Source organism: Gopherus evgoodei, chromosome 2 (assembly GCF_007399415.2).
Source record: "Gopherus evgoodei ecotype Sinaloan lineage chromosome 2, rGopEvg1_v1.p, whole genome shotgun sequence".
Lineage (NCBI taxonomy): Eukaryota > Metazoa > Chordata > Testudines > Testudinidae > Gopherus > Gopherus evgoodei.
This window is the reverse complement of record NC_044323.1, coordinates 256850915-256874204: the sequence shown is the minus strand read 5'-3', so window position 1 is coordinate 256874204 and position 23290 is coordinate 256850915. Positions and strand designations below refer to the sequence as shown.

Genomic DNA, 23290 nt, shown 5'->3' with positions numbered 1-23290 from the left:
TAATAGTTACTCGTTTGTGGTTGTTTACCCAATTATTTATCCACTTACCTGTGTTTCTCCAGCTAACTTATCAGAATATCATGTGGAACTGTGTCAAAAGCCTTGCTGAAGTCCAAGTATATTATATCTGCCACATTCCACCATCCACGAAAATCAGTCATCCTGTCAAACAAGGAAATCAAGCTGGTGTGGCATGATTTGTTCTTACAGAGTCCTTTGTAATATACAACACAGTTTCACTGTGGAGAGAGGAATTCTCTTAATCAGTGCTTTTTCTGTCACTGTACTACATTGAGGACTATGATCTTGTATAACTTTAGTTATTTCTGTCATTTAGGTCCCAGTTCAAAATAGTATTAGCTGCCTAAACTTGATTCTTAAGTAGCATTACAGTGATTTTATGTTTTCTAAATCTGGTTAGAGAACAGGGCAATTGGCAGCATTGTCTGAGCATCTCCTATTTTTTGTTGACTGCAAATACAAGGTAATTATGGATCCTTTCCGACTGAGAACTTTTCACTTTCATGTGGCTCAGCAGGGTGCAGGATTTTGCAAGGTCTTACAGTAGTAGGGAGCTGCATTATCCTACTTACAATCAGGATCGGCTCCAGGTTTTCTGCTGCCCCAAGCAGCAAGGGGGGGGGGAAACCACTCGGCAGCACTTCGGCGGCAGAGGAAGAGAGGGGCCCGCCACCGAATTACCGCCAAAGACCCGGATGGGCCACCCCAATAGCAGACAGAGTGCTGCCCCTTTGTATTAGCCGCCCCAAGCACCTGCTTCCTTAGCTGGTACCTGGAGCCGGCCTTGCTTACAATCTTGGAATCACTCTCAGAGCGGGTGTCCCCTGACACTATCAAAATGAAGTTTTATATTACAAAAGTGTATGTGAAAACTAGCAGCACATACAAATATATAATAGAATCATAGAATATCAGGGTTGGAAGGGGCCTGAGGAGGTCATCCAGTCCAACTCCCTGCTCAAAGCAGGACCAATTCCCAAGTAAATCATCCCAGCCAGGGTTTTGTCAAGCCTGACCTTAAAAACTTCTAAGTGAGGAGATTCCATCACCTCTAGGTAACCCATTCCAGTGCTTCACCACCCACCTAGTGAAAAAGTTTCTCTTACTATCCAACCTAAACCTCCACCACTGCAACTTGAGACCATTACTCCTTGTTCTATCATCTGGTACCACTGAGAACAGTCTAGATCCATCCTCTTTGGAACCCCCTTTCAAGTAGTTAAAAGTAGCTATCAAATTCCCTCATTCTTCTCTTCCGCAGATTAAACAATCCCAGTTCCCTCAGCCTCTCCTCATAAGTCATGTGCTCCAGCCCCCTAATCATTTTTGTTGCCCTCCGCTGGACTCTTTCCAATTTTTCCACATTCTTCTTATAATGTGGGGCCCAAAACTGGACACAGTACTCCAGATGAGGCTTCATCAATGTCGAATAGAGGGGAATGATCATGTCCCTCGATCTGCTGGCAATACCCCTACCTATACAGCCCAAAATGCCATTAGCCTTCTTGGCAACAAGGGCACATAGTTGACTCATATCCAGCTTCTCGTCCACTGAAACCCCCAAGTCCTTTTTTGCAAATCTGCTTCCTAGCCATTTGGTCCCTAGTCTGTAACAGTGAATGGGGTTCTTCTGTCCTAAGTGCAGGACTCTGCACTTGTCCTTGTTGAAAGTAAGGTAAGTCTGCAATCCAGTGAGACTTTTGGTAAGAGAATCAAAGGACTGCATCAGATTTCTTGCATCTAAAGTAAAATATTTTAATTTCATTACTGCTTCAACAACTCCTTTAGTTCTCCTTATTCAGTTTTAGGATTAAGTTGAATCACTTTTCAGAGTAGCAACATCACATTTATCTGTAGCAGGTTTTAAGTTGCTTCTTGGTGGCTATTCTTATTCTTGGACCTGCTATGAAATAGTGCTATTGCCTGTCTGAATTTTGAAGCTCATTTCAGCTCTGTTAAGGATAATTTTTTCCATGTAAGGCATACTGCTGTCATTCACTGTTGTGTTGCGACCTCATTTGGCAGGTTTCTTGTTGACAGTTTTGTCTTTTTCATTCTTGATTATTGTAACATTATGTTAACTTGTAATTGACAGACAAAGTGGTATACATAATTTTTTACAAATTGTTAAATGCATGATTTGATACCTCCTGTGGGTTATTTGTAATTTATTATTATTATTATTATTTTTATTATATGCCTGCTAAAAACCTTTCCACATCAAAGTCATTGCCTGTATGTTCCAGACCTTTACATGCTTACCTTAGGGCAGGTTCCTTTACTTTCCTATCTCTAGCAACATGGAATAATTTCCCTGTTGCCTTTTATCCAGGTTCCTTCATTATTTAGCTTTGAACATTTTACCTTTTTTTTTTTAAGAGCTTATTGATAAGTTCTGTTTTTCCTTTCTGCAAGTCATTTACAAGTAGCAACAGCACTAGTGTACCAGTTAAGGTAAATCTAAGTTACTCGATGATGTATGAAATAGTGAGGACCAGATTGTGATCTGTACTTTGCTGCAATCTCATTGACTTCAAGGAATGTTTATATCATTGTAACTGAGCTTGGAATTTGGCCTGGTATGTACCTAAATCAAAAAGGAAGCATGAAAAAATATATAACAGTATAGTTAAATGGCAAAGTTCAAGATGTTTTTAAGCCATATAGATACCCTTTAGAAAATAGAAATCCAGCCCAAATGAAATCAATAGAAAGGATAATAAATTGTGCTGTTTTAAATATAAGATGAAAATATAGAAGTTGAAATGTGAAGAATAAGTAACCAAAGATACACTAATGCAAACGGACAAACCAATACAAACAAGCAAACAAACAATAAAATATCAAGGAATTATTTAAGTATATTGAAAGAAGGATTCTTGGGAGAGACTCAGTGGATCTGCTGGTCTTCCAAATTGTAAAGAGAGGAATTAAGGAAGATAAAGACATTACAGAGAAGTTAAATGATTTCTTTACTTAAGACTTCAACATAGAGGGTGTTGGGGCAATTCCTACCCCAGGCGTAATCTTTTCAGGTAATAAAGATGGCATATTGGCAGAGATCAAGGTGTGAAAAAAGGAGTTAGGGCATATTGATAAAGAGCAAAAAGTCACCAGGCCGAAGTGATACTGCTGTACTGGAACTGGCGGCGTTTAATATATTTAATGATGTGAAAAGGGTTGAATAGTGAGGTGGAAAATTTGCACGTTATAAAATTGTTTGTCAATCAAGAGCAATAGCTTGGAGTTTGCCTGACTGGTGAATTGCTGCTACTCTGGTAAGTTCTGCCTCTTAAGTCATGAAAGCAGCTTTGTCCCAGATCCCTGCCAGAAGCAGAAAGTTGAGCTAGGACCTGGGGTTTCATAATAGGATATACTTACTCAAAAAATAATTAAAAAAACCAAAATTTACTTGTTGTTTTAGAATATAGGCTATTTCATGTCATCCACACTGGGCATTATAATGAGACCTACTGCAGGAAGAATCATATTGGTAATATTGTTTAGAAATTTAAAAGAAATTTGTTGTTGTGATTCCAGTCAAAATATCACACTTAACAGTAGGAGCAAGTGACATATGAAACTGACAGCAGTTGTGTTACAAGTGGCAGCATAAAAGAAGGTGAAGGTTAATTCTGTACAGTAGTTTTACAACTGCACTGTTACAGTTACTGTTGCAAAATGTTTGAGATCAATATCTTTACATTCTTGACTTATTGTAACTCTGTCAAAATGTTATGAATTTACTGGCAGTAACTAAGTGTGTGGCTCAACATAAATCGCTTATCCTTTAATAACCCATCTTTGCTCTTAATCATGTGACTATTGTTTCTATTATCTTTATTTCCTTTTTTCTGTGTCTATTGCTTTATTACTTTACCATCTTAAGTACATCATGTTTTGCTTTAAACAGCATCCAAAGGTCATCATTCCAAAGAGAAGCTTACAGTAGTTAATGGGTATTAAACTACTGGTAACAGTTGTAAAAGAACTTGGCTACTAGTGTTAAAGTTAAATATTTTTGTCATTCTAAAGCAATTTGAGTACAGTTTTGATACCATACCATGTTATTTAATTTGTATGTTTTGTCATTTGTTACTTTTAAAAAATATGTTAAAAAAGCACATAAAATTGGGTTTATATGTTAAATTACTTATTTATATACATTTTTCCCCTCAAAAACATTTTAAAAAGTTTGCATTGATGTTCATTTGTTGCTCTCTGCAACCTGTGTCTCCACTAAACCTTTTTTTCTCTTTAAATTCCATTGAAACCATTGGTGGAGCTATGCTTAAGTGGGCAGGTGTTCTTGCTACGGATCCTGATGTAGGATCAAAGCCTGATGAAGTATTTAATTAATCTTCAGTTGTAAATAGACAAATGTAGTTTTTTGTCCTTTTCATTTCCTGGATGTATTTTTGATTTAGGATGAAAACAGTTTGGGGGAATGCTTACATTAAATGTAGAGAGTGAGTGTGTGAAGGATTTTACTAAACTCTTAAGAAATGTTATAAAACCTATATTTTGGGCTAAATTACTTGATACTGTCCTTTTTAAATATAAAGTGACATAACAGGAAGCCAAAGTAACTCTCAATGAGAAGCACCTTTCATCATGAGAAAATAATTAATTTTTTACTTTAATCAATATTGGCATTTCTGACACTAGTGGAGTGAAACTCTTCTGAAAGAGGAAAATAGTTTTTATTCTGCTTTGATGATGATGTAATTTGCAGAGGAAAATATGGTAATTATTTCAAAAAAATTTTGTTTAAAAATATTTTTCTTGACTTCTTAATCATATTAAAGGAAGTTTAAAAACTGATTTGTGATTTCTTACATGGAATTTCAGTATTAACAGATACACTGATAGCTAATTAGTGTCCTTGACAACTTGAGAGAATGACTCAGAAATGCCAGTTTTTTTAAAAAAAGCAATAATATGTCTTTCCCAGTTTATTCATAGTATTTTGTCATCTTTCAGATTGCTGAGAAATTAGCACAGTTTTTCTTAACATTTTGGAAAAGTTGAAGTTTATGGGGAGTTTTTACATCATCTCCCAATAATTTATTGCAATAAACTAACAAAGTTTACAGAAACATTACTGTTCACTGTCTATTGGAGGCTATGGGCCCAAAAATACAGGCATTGAAGTCAATGGAAAATTTCTCATTGACTTCCATGGGCATTGGATCAGGCCCCAAATAAGCACTAGCAGTAGTTGAGTGATAAATGGTAACCATGAACCTTCATATGAAGTTCAAACCACAGATCTCAGTTCAAGGCAACCCTAGACTTTTGACAAAAAGGAGTAGTCATTTAATCATCAAGGTAGTTATGGCAATATTTTGTTCTAGGTTAGAAAATGCCACCTGTATCTGCGGGAGAGAGGGAAAGATAAGAGTATGATTGTTTGATCGGACTAAAAGAAATTGTGCCCAACCTCCTGGATTCGGGGGGAGAGCCAGCCCTTTCTCCTTTTTTGGAACATGGAGGAATATGCTGGGAGGAGGAAAAGGGTATCGTCACCTTCCATTGCCTGGTGGAGGGGCATAGAGGAGTTGATTGGTTATTACTCCCTCCTCCTCTATAAATTTAAAACCTGCCTGGACTTTCAAGAGCCATCTTGCTTTATGGCTGTTGTGGCAGAGCTCTAACCTTGCTCCCATGGGTCCTGCGCTTCTAGGCGGTTTATGCTAGTCTCAGTGGCTCACTGTGACCCTCCACGTAGCCCTTCTCTCTCTAGGGCCAGGGTTAGTCTACTGAGCCCTTTTCATCAGAGGCCTGCAAGGATGTTGGTGAGAGAACTCCCACAGTCTCTGTTCAGCCTCCTGTCCTGACAGGGGCCCGACTTTCTCTCCCAGGAGATGTTCCTGTAGTGGTGGGTTGGGGGGAACCCAGGCCCACCCTCTACTCCAGGTTCCAGCCCAGGGACCCTAATGGTAGCAGTTGTTGGCAGCCAACCTTTCACTGCCAGAGTTGCTACATTTCCCTGGGCCACTTCCCCACAGCTCTCCTGCTTCTCCCTTACCTTAGGGCTCCTTTAACAATGGTCTGAGGGTATTTTCAGTAACCAGCCCTTCAGCTGCACTTCCTTGCCTCTGGCTCTTCCCTGTCTGACTGGAGTGAGCCCTTTTTATAGTATCAGCAGGGCCTTAATTAGAGTCAGGTGGTCACATTAACTGAATGGCCTCATCTGACTCTTTGCAGGTTAATTAGAGTCAGGTGTTCTCATTAGCCTGGAGCAGCCCCTGCTCTGGTCAGTCAGGGAACAGAAAACTGTTAATCCAGTGGCCAGTATATCTGCCTTCTGCTATACTCAACTGGCCTGGGTCTATCCCACTGTCCTATCATGCCTCCCTGTTGTTGCTGTGATTCTAGGATGTTGTGGGTCTGATCAGTCATCTACTCTTAGGATCAGAAAGGAATGTGTTCCCCATTGGCTCAACTTGGCAGAGATATAGTGGGCTTTTCACCTTCTTCACAGCATTATGAAAGCCTTGTCAGGGAAAAGGAGTAGGAATGGGAAGTTACGAGATAATATGGGCAATATTTTGTGGTCGTAGCTTGCAGCTGGTGTCCAGTGTGGATAAAAGCTGAAAAGGAACAGCTTCCAGAGGTAAATGAGACCCAGGATTTGCTGGTACCTGCAAAAAGAAAGGGAGACTTGGAGTCTTTGCTGAGTGAGGTCCCTGCTGATACTCTCTTGTGGGGGGTGAAGGCAAGGGGATTCAAAAGTAAGCTGATTCTAGGGGAAGATGGAAGAGGATGTTCCACAAGTTATTGATTTATATGGTGGGAACCTTGTAATACCACACTGGACCCAGTTAAGTGTGCAGTATGTGAGAGGGTATGGGCATGTATACTTTGCCCTTTTGTTAAGTTACTAAAGCTGCACCCTGATTCTTAAATCCATTTCCATGTCTTTCATTCCCCTGCATTTCCTGATCAAAGGTCATAATGACCTTTCATGACCTTGATGAGGAATTTTCTTCTTGCTTTCTTTACTCAAACATTTGATATAATACGTGTCCTTCAATATTACACTGGTCTACAATTTTTGAGAAGTCACCTGCTTCAGAGATAAAATGTGATATTTATTATGTATTTTGATGTGCTGAATTCAAATATGACAATTAAAACAACTGATTGGCTACTGTTTCTAAGATATTTAAGTTTTTACATTTTATGTCTATGTATATTGTGTAGATAGTAGAGTTTTAATCATAAATTGTAAACCTAGGTCTTTTCATGTGTTTATGGTTGTTTTACATGATAATATTTCACCTGTCCTGTTTATGTAACACTTTAAAAATCAGCAAAAGGGTTATAGAAATAAAATTTATTATGAAACAAAATGCAAAAAACTGTTATGTACATAGTTTAGTCCTATTCAGTGTCTACTCGGCGCTTCTTGCCTTGTCTCTTGTATTCATTAAATGGAGCATCTCTTGTCACTGTCCAGCAATAGTCTGCAAGCATTGAGTGGCTCCATTTGCTCTGATAGCCTGCCAGGAGATTCCACTGCTGTAGTCTGGAGCCCAACAGCTCTACCTTACTCTTGGGTAGTTCCAAATCCCTGACAAGATCATTCAGTTCACCTTGTGTTATGAGGTGTGGTTCAGAGGAGGAGGATGGGAGAAAATGTGGGTCCTGTGACATTGATGGTTCAGGACCAGAAGTTTCATCCTCTTCCTCCTCTGACTCAAGTGAGAATGATTCTGGTGCATCAGGAACCGGCAGTCCTTCTCCGTGGGGTACTGGGCGTATAGCTGATGGAATGTTTGGATAATGCACAGTCCACTTTTTCTTCTTTGACACACCTTTCCCAACTGGAGGCACCATGCAGAAGTAACAATTGCTGGTATGATCTGTTGGCTCTCTCCAAATCATTGGCACTGCAAAAGGCATAGATTTCCTTTTCCTGTTCAACCACTGGCAAAGATTTGTTGCACAAATGTTGCAGCATATGTGTGGGGCCCACTTCTTGTCCTGATCTCCAATTTTGCAGCCAAAATAAAGGTGATAGGCTTTCTTAACCATAGTGGTTATACTGCGCTTTTGTGATGCAAAAGTCACTTCACCACAAACATAGCAGAAGTTATCTGCACTGTTCACACAAGTACGAGGCATCTCTGCTCACTTTAGCTAAACAGAAATGTGTCCCTTTGCAAAATCAAACACTGACAAAGAGAGCACGACACTGTATGATTTCTAGATCTGATATAGGGCAATTTGTTCAGCAGAGTGATGTAAGCTTCGTTATGATTGCATCATCCATGACTTCTAGGAATAACATGATGCAATTCATATCATGTATGATGCAATACCAGCTTCAGATTGTATCCTTCATTGTTTTGCCTAAAAAGCAAGTACTGTCCAAACCCAGTCATAGATTTATTCATAGATCCAGTCAAAGATGTATTTTAGTCATTTCTGGTTTAAATTGAGATCCCTTCCCTTTATAACTCACTTATCCTCCGCCATTCCCAAGTCAAGGGTCGTATATACTGACCCAATAGCATATCTTGAAAACTAGAGCCAATCAACAATTTTAAGCATCATTTTCGTTCTCAGTGACCCAGAATTAGTAAAGTTGGACTACATTTATTTCAGAAGCATTTTGGCTGTAGAGCAGTGTTATCAGTCCTTATTTTGTTTCTAATATGTTAGATAAATGAGTGGTCAGCTACAGATATCTGGAGCAAGAGTCATCCCTGGGTTAAGTTAGCCTTGATTGGGTATTCTCTAAAGACACTCTTGAGTAATCCATTTTGAAGTGATACAATTCTGCCTTTTTTTAAAGGTATAAGTGTTCCAGTTAAGCAAGGTACAGTTTATGTGATGAGCTTGGCATAGCTCAGATATTTAATTCAATAGAAATTGTTGCTCTGCTTTTCTGGTGCTAAATGAATAGATGGTCTGGTCTCCCCTTGTAACCTCTGTTAGAAATGTGTGTGTGAGTGAGCTCTTGGACTTTTCAGGAGACAAACTTCCTTTCTTCTCTGAAAGGTTGCATTCTGCACTCCCTGGCCTGCTGGTAATTACTTGCATCCTCTACCTCATTCTTGCATGTAACATTTATGTGCGCTAAAGTTTTTTATATTTCATATAATCCACCCTTTTCTCCTACCCCTATAGTCTGCTTCTGTGCTGCAACTGGGTTTCTGTGGCTAAATTTACTGTTACCAATTTAGAGATTGCTGCACCATCATTTTACACTGAAGATGCGTCAAGCCTCTGAGGTGGGTCCCAAAGAAGAAAATAGGTACAATTTTAAAATGCTAGTGTGCTAAGTGCACCTTTTAGCCTGGTTATTAGAGGTCACATTTCTAAAGCTGATGGAATTTCACTAACTTCCTTTGTGTGTCACCTTTAAGGGAGAACTGTTACAGTATCTCAGATTACTTTTCTTTTAATTATTTAAAGGCAATTGATTTTTTTCTCAAGTGATTCAGCATCTCCATAAGAATGTTATATCTGCTTATTTTTGGAAGTTTGTTGACTGAAGTGATAATGTAATTAGTATAAGTAGGCAATGCCAAAACAGCCAAAAGAAAAGTAACTTCACACATTGCCTAAGGATACCTTGCTCCTACCAGTCCTTGTGAATCACTGTTCCTTTCAGAAAGGCTTATGTTCCTGTTAATTCCACCTGGCAAAATGTCTCACAACATCACCAATATCAAAAAATGACAAAACAAGCAAGATGTAGAAAAATGACTGCCAAACACCTTCAATAACATTCCAACTGTATGGGAGAAATAGTGACAAGAAAAGCAAACTGACAGTAAACTGAGGGTATGTCTACATTGCAGCTGGGAGAGTGCTGCTCTCCCTAGTAGAAAGACATGCACTAGTTTGGTTTGAGGTAGTGTGATAAAAATAGCAGTATGCATGTTGTGGTACCAGGGGAGGCTTGGGCTGGCCACCTGAGCTTAGACCAGGAGTGGGCAAACTTTTTGGCCTGAGGCCCACATCTGGTTATGGAAATTGTATGGCAGACTGTGAATGCTCACGAAATTGGGGGGTTGGGCTCTGGCTGGGGGTGTGGGCTCCGGCTGGGGGTGTGGGCTCTGGGGTGGGGCCAGAAATGAGGAGTTCAGAGTGCGGGAGGGGGCTCCAGGCAGGGAGTTGGGGGTGCAGGGAAGGAGGCTCTGGGCTGGGGTAGAGGGTTGGGGAGTGTGGAGAATGATGAGGGCTCTGGCTGAGGGTGCGGGCTCTGGTGTGGGGCTGGGGATGAGGGGTTTGTGGGGCAGGAGGGTGCTCCGGGCTGGGACTGAGGGGTTTGAAGAGGGGGTGGTCAGGGCTGAGAGAGGGGTTGGGGCATGGGAGAAGGTCAGGGGTGCAGGTGCTGGGCAGCGCTTACCTCAAGCAGCTCCCGGAAGCAGCAGCATGTCCCCTCTCTGCGGTTCCTGGCCAATGGGAGCTGCAGAGCCAGTGCTTGGGGCAGGGACAGCATGCGAAGCCTCCTGGCTGCCCCTATGTGTAGGAGCTGGAGGGGGAACATGCCGCTGTTTCCGGGAGCCATGTGGAGTGGGGAAAGCCCCAACCTCATTCCCTGGCAGGAGCTTGAGGGCCAGATTAAAAGGTCTCACGGGCTGGACACAGCCTGTTTGCCCACCCCGGCTTAGACTCAGAGGGTTAGGTATGCTTCCGAGCCTGAGCTGCTGCCTGAGTAGCAACATCCATGCTGCTATTTTTAGTGCACTAACTGGGCTGGGAGGCTTGCTCCCAGCTGCAGTGTAGATGCACCCCAAAAGGCTCTATGGCAGTCACCCAGCGTTCAAGCCCAAACAATATGCCTAACCTACTCTCAGAGCAGAAAACAAAGCAGAAAGGTGCAGTTCCTTTGCTAAACTGCTGCTGGGCATGTGATGTGTTCTTAGGTTGTATGAAATGTACAGGTGTGTCACTATGAATGATAGAACGAATAAGTCACAAAAGTTTTCAGAAGAAGAAATTCCACATGATGTATGAAGTTTCTCATTTTTTCTTGTGGCATATCCTAATTCTACTAATTACATTATCACACCAATAAAATCATCCAGAAAAGAACCTTCACTAAAAAATGTTTTCAGTCTGGACTTCATTTATATTGCTGGCATACTAAATATAATCAAAGGAAAAATCAGATGCATATCCATCTTATTAGGACTAAATCCTCAGCTCAGCACAGGGATGACTAGATGTTGAGGGACCTGGGCAGTTGTATAGGGGGGCAGAGGAGATCCCACTCAGTCACGGCAAAGGCTAATTCATTCCAATGGCTGTAGTAGCAACTCAGTATTAGGTTGTCCAATGTATTCCCCACTTTGAGATGGATTGTCAAAGGTTCTGCATAGTGGTGTATCCTCTGGACTTGTCCTGCATCCTCCCACATTATCAAATGTTCTTTGGGGAGAGCCTCCACAAATCCTCATTCCACAGCTGAGGTCCAGAATTTGTCCCAAAGCACTGTATGTAAAGATATTCCTAAATATCTATTATTTGTAGATCTGAACTGGAGGCATAAAATTGGAAAGGTCAGTTCAGGACAGGATGGAATCTCTTTTATAGACAGGACAAAGGCAAACACAGATTAAGTTGAAGAAAAATAAGACTAACTTAAACTCAAATGTTTGTTCTCTGACATCTCTTAGCCTGTAAAATAGAATACCTGGAAGGATGCTTTCATGATTTAAACTAAGAGTAGGAGTCAAGTGACCTGAGTTTTTTATTTCTACTTCTGCCCTGTATTTCCTTTGAAACCTGGGCAAGTCACTTGGGAATCTCTCTCAGGTATACAGGGTCTGAAAATAGGAATGAGGTGGGAAAACGACCTTCTCTAGTTAAGACACCCCCCCCCGCTCCCATAACATATCTCTCAGTTGCTACCACTGGGCTGCTACTAGCCCAGGCACTGGGAGCAGTGATTAGAGGACCAATGTACATAAGGTGCTAGCAGCTGCTAACTAGTTAACTACTGTTATCTTGACCTGCCTGGAGCACTGTCTATGTTTGCACTGCCACCATTGCTACCGCCAGTGGAACTGGACTGGTGGTAATAATGGTGGGGAAATTTTAGGAAAAAAGTCTAAGGGAGGCACAGCCAAAGAAAGTGGCTAAGAATAATACATTGGGTAAGCAAAGGAAGTGGGGATATAGGAGGAGATGAGGGCACAATGTAAATGTGCTTTCTGTGCACCCACTGGGTAGCCAGACACAAACTGGTGAACACTTCTTCAAGTTAAAATAATAGATTTTTTTTTTAAATGTAGGATGAGATCTGCCAAAGTGTTTAAAGACATCCTCTATCCTATCTTTTGAGAGCTGGGTCTAGTTCTGTTTTTCTAGTGACTGCTTTGCAAATTTCTTGAAAGGAAACAGAGGACACCAAATCACAGAGTACTTTGAAGGTGAACTGGGGAAGCTTAAACTTTATACAGAAAAGATGTGAAGGCAGTAATAGGAAGTAGAAAGGTGAGATGGGGTTGGAACAGAGTTTCTGGCGCCCTAGGCAGAATTCGGGGGGCAGCATTTTGTGCGCTCCCCATAGGGCGCGCGGGAGCTTCCAGTTCCATTCCCATCGTGCCGCCGAAGAAGGACCCTCTGCTGAAATGCCGCAGGCGACAGCGGTAGTCATTGGGCTGCTCAATTGCCTGCCGCTGTTTTCCGCGGCACGTCGGCAGAAGGTCCTTCTTCGGCAGTGCGACTGGAGTGGAACCGGAAGCTCCCATGTGCCTTGTGGGGAGCGCACAAAATGCCACCCCCCCGAATCCTGGCGCCCTAGGCAACCGCTTAGGGTTGCCTAATGGAAGCACCGGCCCTGGGTTGGAAGGTTGGGAGAGGTTGTCAGCCATGTTTAGGTTGGATTGCAGAAAGGAGAGATGAGAAAATGGGAGGCTGGGGAGTAGACAGCGGTTCTCAAACTATGGGTTGGGACCCCAAAATGGGTTGCAACCCTCTTTTAATGGGCTCGCCAGGGTGGCATTAGACTTGCTGGGGCCTGGGCCCAAAGCTGAAGTCTGAGCCCCACTGCCCAGGGCTGAAGCCGAAGCCCGAGGGCTTCAGCCCTCTGTGGCAGGACTCAGGCTTTGGCTTCAGTTCTGGGCAGCTGGGCTCAGGTTACAGCCCCCACCCATGGCTGAAGCCCTCAAGCTTCAGCTTCGGCCCCCACTCCAGGGTGGTGGGGCTCAGGCTTCAGCTTTGCTTTCCCACAGCTCCACTCGGGGTAGCAGGGCTCGGACTTTGGCTTTGGCACCCCCACCTGGGACACTGAGGCTCAGGCTTCGGTCCCCCTTCCTGAAGTTTTTTATTGTCAGAAGGGAGTCGCAGTGCAATGAAGTTTGAGAAGCCCTGGAGTAGATGGTTACAGTAGCCAAGGTATGAGGTAATGTTGCTGTAGCTATGTGAGTATAGTCTCTGTAGTGTAGATGTTCCTTCGCTCTTTCTATATCTCAGTGATTCACATGTAAAATTGACATAATAGTGCTTTCCTACCTCAGGGATGTAGTGAAGAGGATTATACTCAGATTTTACAGTAATGGGGGCCATATAAGTGGCTAAGATAGATGCACCCGTTAGATAATGGTGACTTGCCCAGGGGCATGTATGTGTAATAGATTCAAGAATGCCTGTAGGAAAGTCATAGTTAAAGCCATGGGAGGGCAGGGGGTGAACAAGATGACCTATGGCGTGAGTACAAGGTATGAAGATGAGAAGAAGACTTCAGGTGGGACCAGGCAGTACACCAGCAAGGACTGAAGGAGACTGAAGGAGCAGTTAGAGAAAAGAAAAAAGAATGGAGCTGTACAAGCCCTGGAAAAAGGAAGTGATCAACGTTTTGAACAAACACTAGAATTTAGAGAAGATTTCTTTTTCATTTGATTTATGGTAAAATATGTAGTTAAGCAACATGTTGCGTAGACACAAATAAACTGGGAAGCTAATCTTTCTGAATATTAACATTCTTCCATCAAAACAGTTTTTGAGATCAGATAAAAATATATAGACTGACATATATGTATGTATATAATTTGTTTGCCTAAGCATCTTGTTCTTTTCTTTGGATAAATAATCTACTGTTTTTTAGTATTTCCTATATTGACAGGGGGTTCAATTTAAAGTTTAATTTCACTTCCTCCCTCCCCCCCGAAGTATAAACCATGATCTTGTATTTTAATTGAATCTGTACTTTTGTACTGCGTATACAGTATTTCACATAGTCTTTATATTACAAAAGTGCATCTAAAATTGTTTTGCAAACTAACATTGCAGGAGAAATAATAGGTCAAGATTTTAAAGAAACAGGAGCCTACTGTTGAGGATTCTAAATCCAAGTTTAAGCACCTAAATAAGTGGCCTGATTTTCAGTAGTGCTGATTACCCATTTTTATTTAAGTACCTAAATATGGATCTAGGAGCCTAAGTTTAAGCTTTATATATACTTTCGTAGCTTGTATTGTTTACCATTTAAGAATAAATGGTCAGTCATTTGTTGGCTATAAAGAAGTAAATTCTTTGATATGATTCTTAGCTGCTATATAGTTAATTAAAATAACCTTGCCCCTAAATATGATGGCTCATATATTTAGACTTATTTGTTCTGTGTGTCACAGTTCAGTGTTTATGATCAAATCTAAGATGTATATTTTTAGCTCATTTTATGATGATACTAAGTAGACCGTTTTATCCTTGTGTTTCCTATAGCTACTGCAGAAATTATATGTTAAGTTTAAGATTATCTTGAGATAAGATTGCCTCAGCAGCTCAAAGTTCAAAAGAGATCATTACCTTCAAGGACAGAAGCAGCTGAGTTTGTCATCTTTTTGCTTTATAGCAGCAGTACTTCATTTATACTGATAAACAATTAGTCTGGTACTGCAAACTAGTAGTTTAATGCCAGCATGGAGGCCTATCAGTAGTGCATAGTACTACTTTCATGCATCTGAGCTCAAGTGCTGCGTTGGAGAGACCTTATATTGGAGTAGGGTACCCCTCTCCAAGAAAATAAAGAAAAATAACTTTAATTATGGCAGCAGGAGTATTACTTTTGTTAAACCATGTGGCCAGTTTTGTTACTGTACGTTTCCTATTAGGTGACAAATGAACTGATCTATAAAATACAAGTATTTGAATTGAAATCAGTTATTTGGTACTGAAATATTTATTCTCTGAAAATTATAGTGAATATTTTGGTTGTACAAATTCAACATATGTTCAGCTTTTCTTGAGAATATGAGTTTAATTTTAGATTGAGGTGTTTGAACAAGATACTGGGCTTTCGTAAACTATCAAAAATATGTTTAGGGATTATGCTGAAAATCTCAAATTCGTGTCTCTCTCCTCTCCCCTCCCGGCAGTATTTCAAATGTTGGTTGGTATGTTTGCTATGCAGACGATAAGAATAAATTGTCTCTTTTTTTTTACATCACTCTGTGGTCATTTCATTTTGTTTTTTCTTCCCCTTCTTCAAAGTTACATTTATCTGTGTAGGATGGTTACAATGAATGAGTACTATGTTTCCCCATCTTCTTACATGAGGAAAAGTGATGATCCCAACTGAACCTGGTTTGAGAAGTGAATAATGACTTTTTTAAAAAAACCTTACATCTTTTAATACACCGTGTGCTGCTATCTTTGCAACTATTTGTAATTCTATACAGTAATTAATGAAATACGTATTTAATATTAACATATGGCACTTCATTGATTAAATTTTTTTCCCTCATCTTATTAAGGTGATAGTTCAAACTAATACCTCAGAAAAGTGTCTATTAATCTTTCTTTTCCTCCTCTTATGCAGGTAGCTCCTCAGTTAGGGTAAAATCTAGGGTCATGAAAATCAGTGGCAAAATCTCTTGGACTTAAACAGAACAAAGAAGGGATGTATAGTGTGTTCCCCGCCCCCAATCTGTACTCCTGAGGGAATTCTACACCAAAAAATAAAAATTCTATGCACAATATTTTAAAATTCTGCAAAATTCTGCATATTTTATTTGTCAATAAATAAATGTGGAGGTTACAGCATGGTAGAGGGGAGCACAGGCCATTGGCTGCATGAAGATGGGGTATCACCCTGCATTCCTTTTCCCCTCTGCTCAGGGACACAGACTTTTCAGTGAGGCTGCACCTGATCCTAGCATTGCAAGGGCTGGGGCCTTGCCCCTACACCAGCTGCACCAAGATAGTGAGCAAGAGGGACAGTCTCGCACACACACCCAGCCCTGGCCCCTGATCCCTGTGTGGGGCAGGCAGGCTCAGCCCTGCAAGATTCAAGTGTGGAATGGCTTAGTGTGGGGGAATCCAGGTGTGGGATGAGAAGATTCTGTGTGGGATAATCTGAGTGTGAGTGTCTTACTGGGAGGTCCTGGTGTGCGGGGGCATATGGATGCACATGGCCTTGTTGGGGGGTGGGGGATGTTCTGGGTGCAGAGGGAATGGGACTCTGTAGGGGAGTCCAGGTGAAGGTGGTTGGGGCTCAGTAGGGAGGGTTTGTGTGTGGGCAACATGGGGCTTGGTGGAGCATCTGGGTGTAGGGGGCTTAGCAGGGGAGAGTGGGGCTTGGTGAGGTGGGGTCTGGGTGCAATTGGTTGAGGATCAGTGGGGTAAGAATGTGGGTTTGGGGGGCTCATTGGGGTTGTCCATGTGCAGGGGGGTGGTGCTCATTGGGGTGGGGGTTTGAGTGTAAGGGCTAAGTAAGGGATGGTTTGGGTGCAGGGTTGGGGGTCTGGATGCCCCGGCCCCAGCCGCAGTGCTGGCCGCTCCTTGCAAGGGAAGAGGAAGTCCGGTCCTCCCTCAGCCCAGACTAGAAGCTGAGCCCAGTGCAGGCTAGGAGCCACTGGCCAGGCATCCCCAGCCCCACTCCGAGCACCTGAAACGATGAGCTGGCGCCACTGGGGAGGGCCCCATGACCGTTCTTGCTACTTTCCTTTGCTTCCCTGTCAGAAGTCATTTTTCTGCAGGGAAGCAAAAAATTTCCAGGGGACATGAATTCTGTGCATGTGCAGTGGCACAGAATTCCCTCAGGAGTACTACCTGGAGAATTTCTCTGTATGTGGGTTTCAACAAGCAGGATAAAATGTTGCCATTTTCACAATTTCTGTACAACCTTTTCATACCAGTAAGCTAGTGACAGGATTTTGTTTACATTTTATTATTGCTGTGTGCCTTCAGTGGCATCTTCTCCATTTTCAGAATTAGTTTTAAATCACATTGACAGAATCAAGGTGTTTAATTACACCTGAACATTTTAGAATGCAAAAGTAAATAGGATTGATCGGACTTTCTTCAGCAATTTTGCTTGTATAAAATTGAAATTAACTTAAGAGATGGTAAGTGGATCTGGTTCTCAACAGCAATATTTTTAGATATGTCTGCAGAACTAGGAAGTGCCCTGACTTGTGCTAAGAGGTTCTGAAAGGGCAAAATCGTCTCTCAAGACTGATAACAATAATAGATAAAATAAAGAATGATGTGCTCAATGAGGTACAATTTAAATAGAGGAAATCTAATTGGAAATATCTGCATTGGTAGCAGATGGATTTGCTTCCTGAATCTCAATCCTATTGGAAATTCTAGACCAGTTAAAATTTGTCCTCCAGATTCTCAGTCTGATTTAAAAAAAAAAAAAAAAAAAGGTGGTTAAAGAAATATGTTTATTTGGCTACAATGTTATGATTTTGCTGATATGTTTTCACCTTTCTATTTTTGTTTTAATTTTTTTAACTAGGCTATTTTTATGATTCCCACGAATCCACCGCCAACATTCCGGAAGCCGGAGCTCTGGTCTGATGAGTTTACTGATTTTGTGAAAAAGTGTTTAGTGAAGAATCCTGAGCAGAGAGCTACTGCAACACAACTCCTACAGGTCAGTATTTAAGTTGCTAAGGCAATGCATTCTCTTTGGTTTCCTGGTCTCAAGCCAGAACTATTGTGAGGATTTCTAGGAACCAAGGGTCATCAGAAATCTTGTTCTGGCCACATGCTCCTTCTTTCTTGAAGTTTATCTAACAAAGTACAGAGATTCAAATAATAGCAAATGGTTACATATGAAATCAAATCATAATGTGCATTCTAAAGCCAGACGTAATTAACTAGATCAGGCGTCGACAACCTTTCAGAAGTGGTGTGATGAGTCTTCATTCATTCACTCTAATTTAAGGTTTCACGTGCCAGTAATACATTTTAACATTTTTAGAAGGTCTCTTTCTATAAGTCTATAATATATAACTAAACTATTGTTGTATGTAAAGTAAATAAGGCTTTTAAAAAATTTAAGAAGCTTCTTTTAAAATTAAATAAAATGCAGAGCCCTCTGGACCAGTGGCCAGGACCCAGGCAGTGTGAGCGCCACTGAAAATCAGCTTGCGTGCTGCAGGTTCCTACCCCTGAACTAGATAATCTCATGTCTTGTAGAGTGATGCAGGCCCAAAGTCCTTGCAGGGCTTTACAAACGGGTTGGCTGGGTTTTGTAGGGATAACTTAGCTGACATGAGCAGGCCCAAGTTAAGACAAGATGAGCCTGAACAAGTAATTGCTGAAACAACTAACTATTGTGAATATATTTTTAGTAAAAAAGGGGAGTAAGAAATGAACTAACTATTGTGATTAAGTTTATAATAAACAAAAGTAAGGAGAACTAATAATCTTGCCTTATGTAATCTGCAAAGCGATTGGTCTTTACATGTAAGTATAGCTGTTAGTAGCTAGGAAAGACATATATAAACTGTGTAGTATGTGACATGAACTGGAAATGTGGTACAGTATCACACTATGCCTAAACTCCCTGTGGCTGGGCCTAGCTAGAGTGAGCAAATTAACCTGAGTGATGAGTGAAGTCGAACTGAGTTTTTTGGATCCCAGAGACCTGGATAAAATGTTTTTCCAGAACTACACAAGGTGTTCTGGATAAGCTGAGTGGAAAGGTCTGGAAGGGAATTCCAACAGGATCATGAGACAGGCATGCTGTCAGCTTGCTTCCCAGGAGAAGGACCAACGATATGCCTTTCCCCACCTCCAGATATACAAGTCCCTTCTTTTGGCTATGTCTACACTATGCACTGTGCCACTACAGCCAAGTTGCTAAAAGATGCATAGTGTAGCCACTGTTTGTTGGCAGGAGAGAGTTCACGTGCTAACAAAAAACTTTCACCCCCAACGCATGGTGGTAGCTTTGTCAGCAGGAGCGCTCTCCTGCTGACAAAAAGCGCTGTTCACACCGGCACTTTTTGTTGGAAAAACTTTTGTCGTTCTGGGGTGTGTTTTTTTTTCACACCCTGGAGCAACAAACGTTTTGTTGTCCAGGTTCCAGTGTAGACAGCGCCTTTGTCATCATTCATAAACAGAACACTCCCTGCTGTTTTGTTTCTTCCTGTAGATTTTCTCTCGTGTGGATTTTGCAACCTTTTGACTGGCACTGGGTCTGTATGCAGTAGTCCTCCTTTTGAGGCAGACAACATACAAATGATCAGAAAGGGAGATAAGTTTCTGTTATCTCCTGCCTAAAAGGAACCCATGTGAGGCAAATTACCTCCTGGGGACCCGCTTTAAATCCAAGACCTCAAAACATAATTTTCAATATAGATATATAACTCCTTAAATATTATCCGTACATACATTTCACAATGATTAAGAATACCAGTGGGCTAATGGCTCTCAGCAGAGACCTTATGTATCACCCTTTGGTGAACTATTATACATATATCTGACCCAGAGGATCCCTATAAAACTCTATGCATTCCCTATCCCCTCTGCCAGTTGGCACCAAAAGGTCCCTGGGTCACACCATGGCTCCCAGAAATCTGCAAAGCAAGAAATGAGAATAATAGAACTGAACAATACAAGGGTTTTAGATTTCAAGAAAGCAAGTGTTGTGGAATTAGGAAATCTATTTGGTATGCTATTGTGAGAGGCTGTACTAAACTTCACACGTGCAGAAGAGTGCAGAGACCTGAAAATACCAGGCTAGATTGTTTCCTTTATGGAGAAAACTAGTAAAGGGGTAAAATATACAACCCCAGTTTTCTCTTAAACTTTCTTTAAAAGTTGAAAATAATTTTGACTCCCTATATCAGTGAATGTTCAAAGAAACCACACATCTATTCCAGGCCAAATACCAAGGTTGACTATGCAGAGGCCAGTAGCTCTGCCCAGTTCCCTAAGTGACCATCTCCTTCCATGACAGCGTGATTCCCATGCTTTCCCCTTCTATGGCTGCCTAAAAAACCTTAACTTTAGAGGCAGAGGTTCCAAGGAACAGCTAGCATAAGTAGAACCGACTGGTTGACAGCAATATATCTGGTCAAAAAAAAGAGAAAAAAACATCATGAGAATTTTGTTGACATTTTTCTTTACTTTTTTTTGGTTAGTTTTTTCAATTTCAGAAATTCAAATTGAATTTTCAGTTTCCTGTAGGTAATAATCCTACTGTGATAGGGGGATAGACTATAACAATTTTTTACTTTCCTGAATTTTCTGACTCCGCTACAAAGAGATTAAAATTCTTACAATTACAGTATTAGTATGTAGTGCCAAAGAATGACCTAATTCAGAAATAAGGCTATGAAGTACTTCCATATTCCTTCTATGATCACTGCTTCAAACTGTAAGTGTGGCAAAACAGTATGTAAAGAGAGCTTTAGATTTTAATCAGTCTGGTGAATCAGCAATCCATATGAGAAAAAACCAATTTTACAAGCATTGTGATATTAGCCAGGGCATTTTATAAGTTCAGTATGAACTCTGGAAATACTAATTTTTACTGAATATCTAAGTTACGTACAGATATAGCTGATCATTCCACTGTTTTATGCCATGTCACAAACATCAAGCCTTATTCCCCTCTCATTTATATTCTTGTAAATTGATTAACACCATGTATTTCTGTGAGTGTCACCATTCTAAAGCTGATGTGAGTGAGACAAGAAACAGGCCATAGTTGAAAAAGGTAATAGTCTAAGGGCATGTGTATCCTACAAACTTAAATAGACTTAAGTTGACGTACAGCCTGGGCTATATTTACTGCTGTTTTTCAAGTCCATAACCTGGGAATGGGGAGCTGGAAGCCCAGGCTGCAGCCCAGCCGGGAGCCAGGAGGCTGGGTGGCAGCCAGGCTATCAGTGGGGAGCTCCGCCTGGAGCTGAGGGCCTGTGCTCTCAGCTCCTCCCCCCCCAACCGGGCTGCTGCCTGGGCTCCCCACTCCTAGCTGGGCTGCCACCTGGGTTTCCTGCTCTGATCCAGGCTGCTGCCCAGACTCCTTGCTCTGATCCAGGGTGCCGCCCAGCCTCCCAGTTCCCTGCTCTTATCCAGGCTGCTGCGCAGACTCCCTCTTGGGAGCCCTGCTGCTGCGTGTGCTCCTAGCTCTCTGCTATGAGCCAGGCTGCCGCCTGGGCTTCTGCCTCCCTGCTGCAAGCCAGACTGATGCCTGGGATCCTGGCTTCCCACTCTGAGCCAGGCTGCTGCCCAGGCTCCCAGATCCAAGTGGGGAGCTGGGAGGCAGCAGGGATCCCAGTGGGGAGCCTGGATGGCAGCTCGGCTCCGAGTGGGGAGCCTGGGCAGAACCCTGGCTAGGAGTGGGGAGCCAGGAGCCTGGGGGACAGCCAGGCTCTAGCTGGAGCCCCCCACCTGCCCTAGGATGGCAGCCCAAGCTGTGAGCTGGATGTGGGGTTCACAGCAGGGAGCTTCAGCACAGAGCTGTGAAATTGACAAGAATGACAGCCAACAGTTGATGTAGTTAAGGCAGTGTCTACAGGGACACTGTGTTGCCCTAACTACACTGACATAAACCCTATGCCTCTCATGTGGGGAAGAAGTTGTTACTCTTTTGGTGTATTAGGGCACTTACACTGGTGGGAGCAAGGCTGTAGTGTAGACATGCCCTACATTTCAAGGATAGACCCAGGTGCTGTTTCTGGATTGTTCGTAGTTACATATTGAACAGCTACTTTGCTACAATTATGAATATAACAAAGAGATGTTAGATTGCATCAGTAAAGCTTATCTTTTGAATGATAGGACATAGAAAGGAAAAATTAAGGTAAAGGCTTCAATATTTAAGCTGAGACCAAGAAAAGGAAGTCAATGACTGAAATGCTCATTGCTGTTTTTTTAATTGTCGTTTTTCATTTGGTGTAATAACTTACTCTGCCAGTCTCAGAACTACAGGTGTGTTTTCTGGTTCTAATAAATTCCATGTAAATACTAATGGAGAAATCAGAATTTTCTGCCAACAGGTGCTTAATAGACAACAACGTGCATATGAAGAGGGGTAAATGATATTTTAAATGGTTTTGAATTAAAAATAATCTGCCTGCTAAAAGGTAGTTGGAATTTTTTGCTTGTTTTACATTTCAGCATTGCAGATGATTAAATAATTCGTGACATATTAAAATACAGATTTGTTGAAGTAAGCAACAGCAATGGCTGCTCTGCTTATGGCCACTCATTTGTGTTGTCAGCTTGTTAAGTTTAATTAAATGTTGTAACTGAATATCTGAAAAAGTTTATTTTTCTATGTCAGACAATCACCACTCTATTTATTTACTACCTAATCCACATTTCCTTTCAACAATTACACCCTTAACTATAAAGCAGTTGTATTATATAGTTACATTTTCCCATGGCCTGCTGTATAAAAAACCCAAATAAATAAAAAAGCTAAATTTTATTTAGTTGCAAAGCAGCTAAGAGGGATCATATATTTCCCTAACCTAGATTTTAATTACTGTCTGATGTGAAAGACTGTTTATCACTAAAGTCTTTGATGTTGAATAACATGTTATTTTTAACATCTGTTACTTGTAATTAAGTTGTAGCTGAAAAGTATTTGTTGGATTCCTGTTATATAATTTCATGGTTTTGTTTTCTAGCATACTTTTATTAAGAATGCCAAACCAGTCTCAATTTTAAGAGATCTGATCACAGAAGCTATGGAGATCAAAGCAAAGAGACATGAGGAACAACAAAGGGAGCTGGAAGAGGAGGAAGAAAACTCGGTGTGTGTTTTTTATTTTTTTTTAAGTATTTTGTATTATAAGTATTTTTTTGTAATTTTGTCAACACACACACACACACTCACATATATATGTGAGTGTGTGTGTATATATGTATGTTTTGAATCTTCTTACCTGTTCTTCAGCATGCAAGGTCTGAGCTTTCACCTTTATTCATGTTGAGTAATACTCCTGTGACTACTGCAGCATCAGCCTGTTCCCAATCCAACTTTACCTAGTTGTAATGATATGAGCTCTTTTTAGAATAAAGATCCCATTTCTACTTTAACTATGGT

General features: G+C 41.3%; 1 protein-coding gene across 3 annotated transcripts in view; it reads left to right on the top strand.

Moving 5' to 3' along the window:
- The window catches only part of STK3 (serine/threonine kinase 3), a 287562-nt gene that overhangs the window by 125084 nt on the left and 139188 nt on the right, over nt 1-23290 (top strand). For all 3 annotated transcript variants that reach the window (XM_030553550.1, XM_030553551.1, XM_030553552.1), the window contains exons 7-8: nt 17735-17872; nt 22872-22997. In XM_030553550.1, the coding sequence (XP_030409410.1) occupies nt 17735-17872; nt 22872-22997 (264 nt within the window). The remainder of the gene's footprint in view (nt 1-17734; nt 17873-22871; nt 22998-23290) is intronic.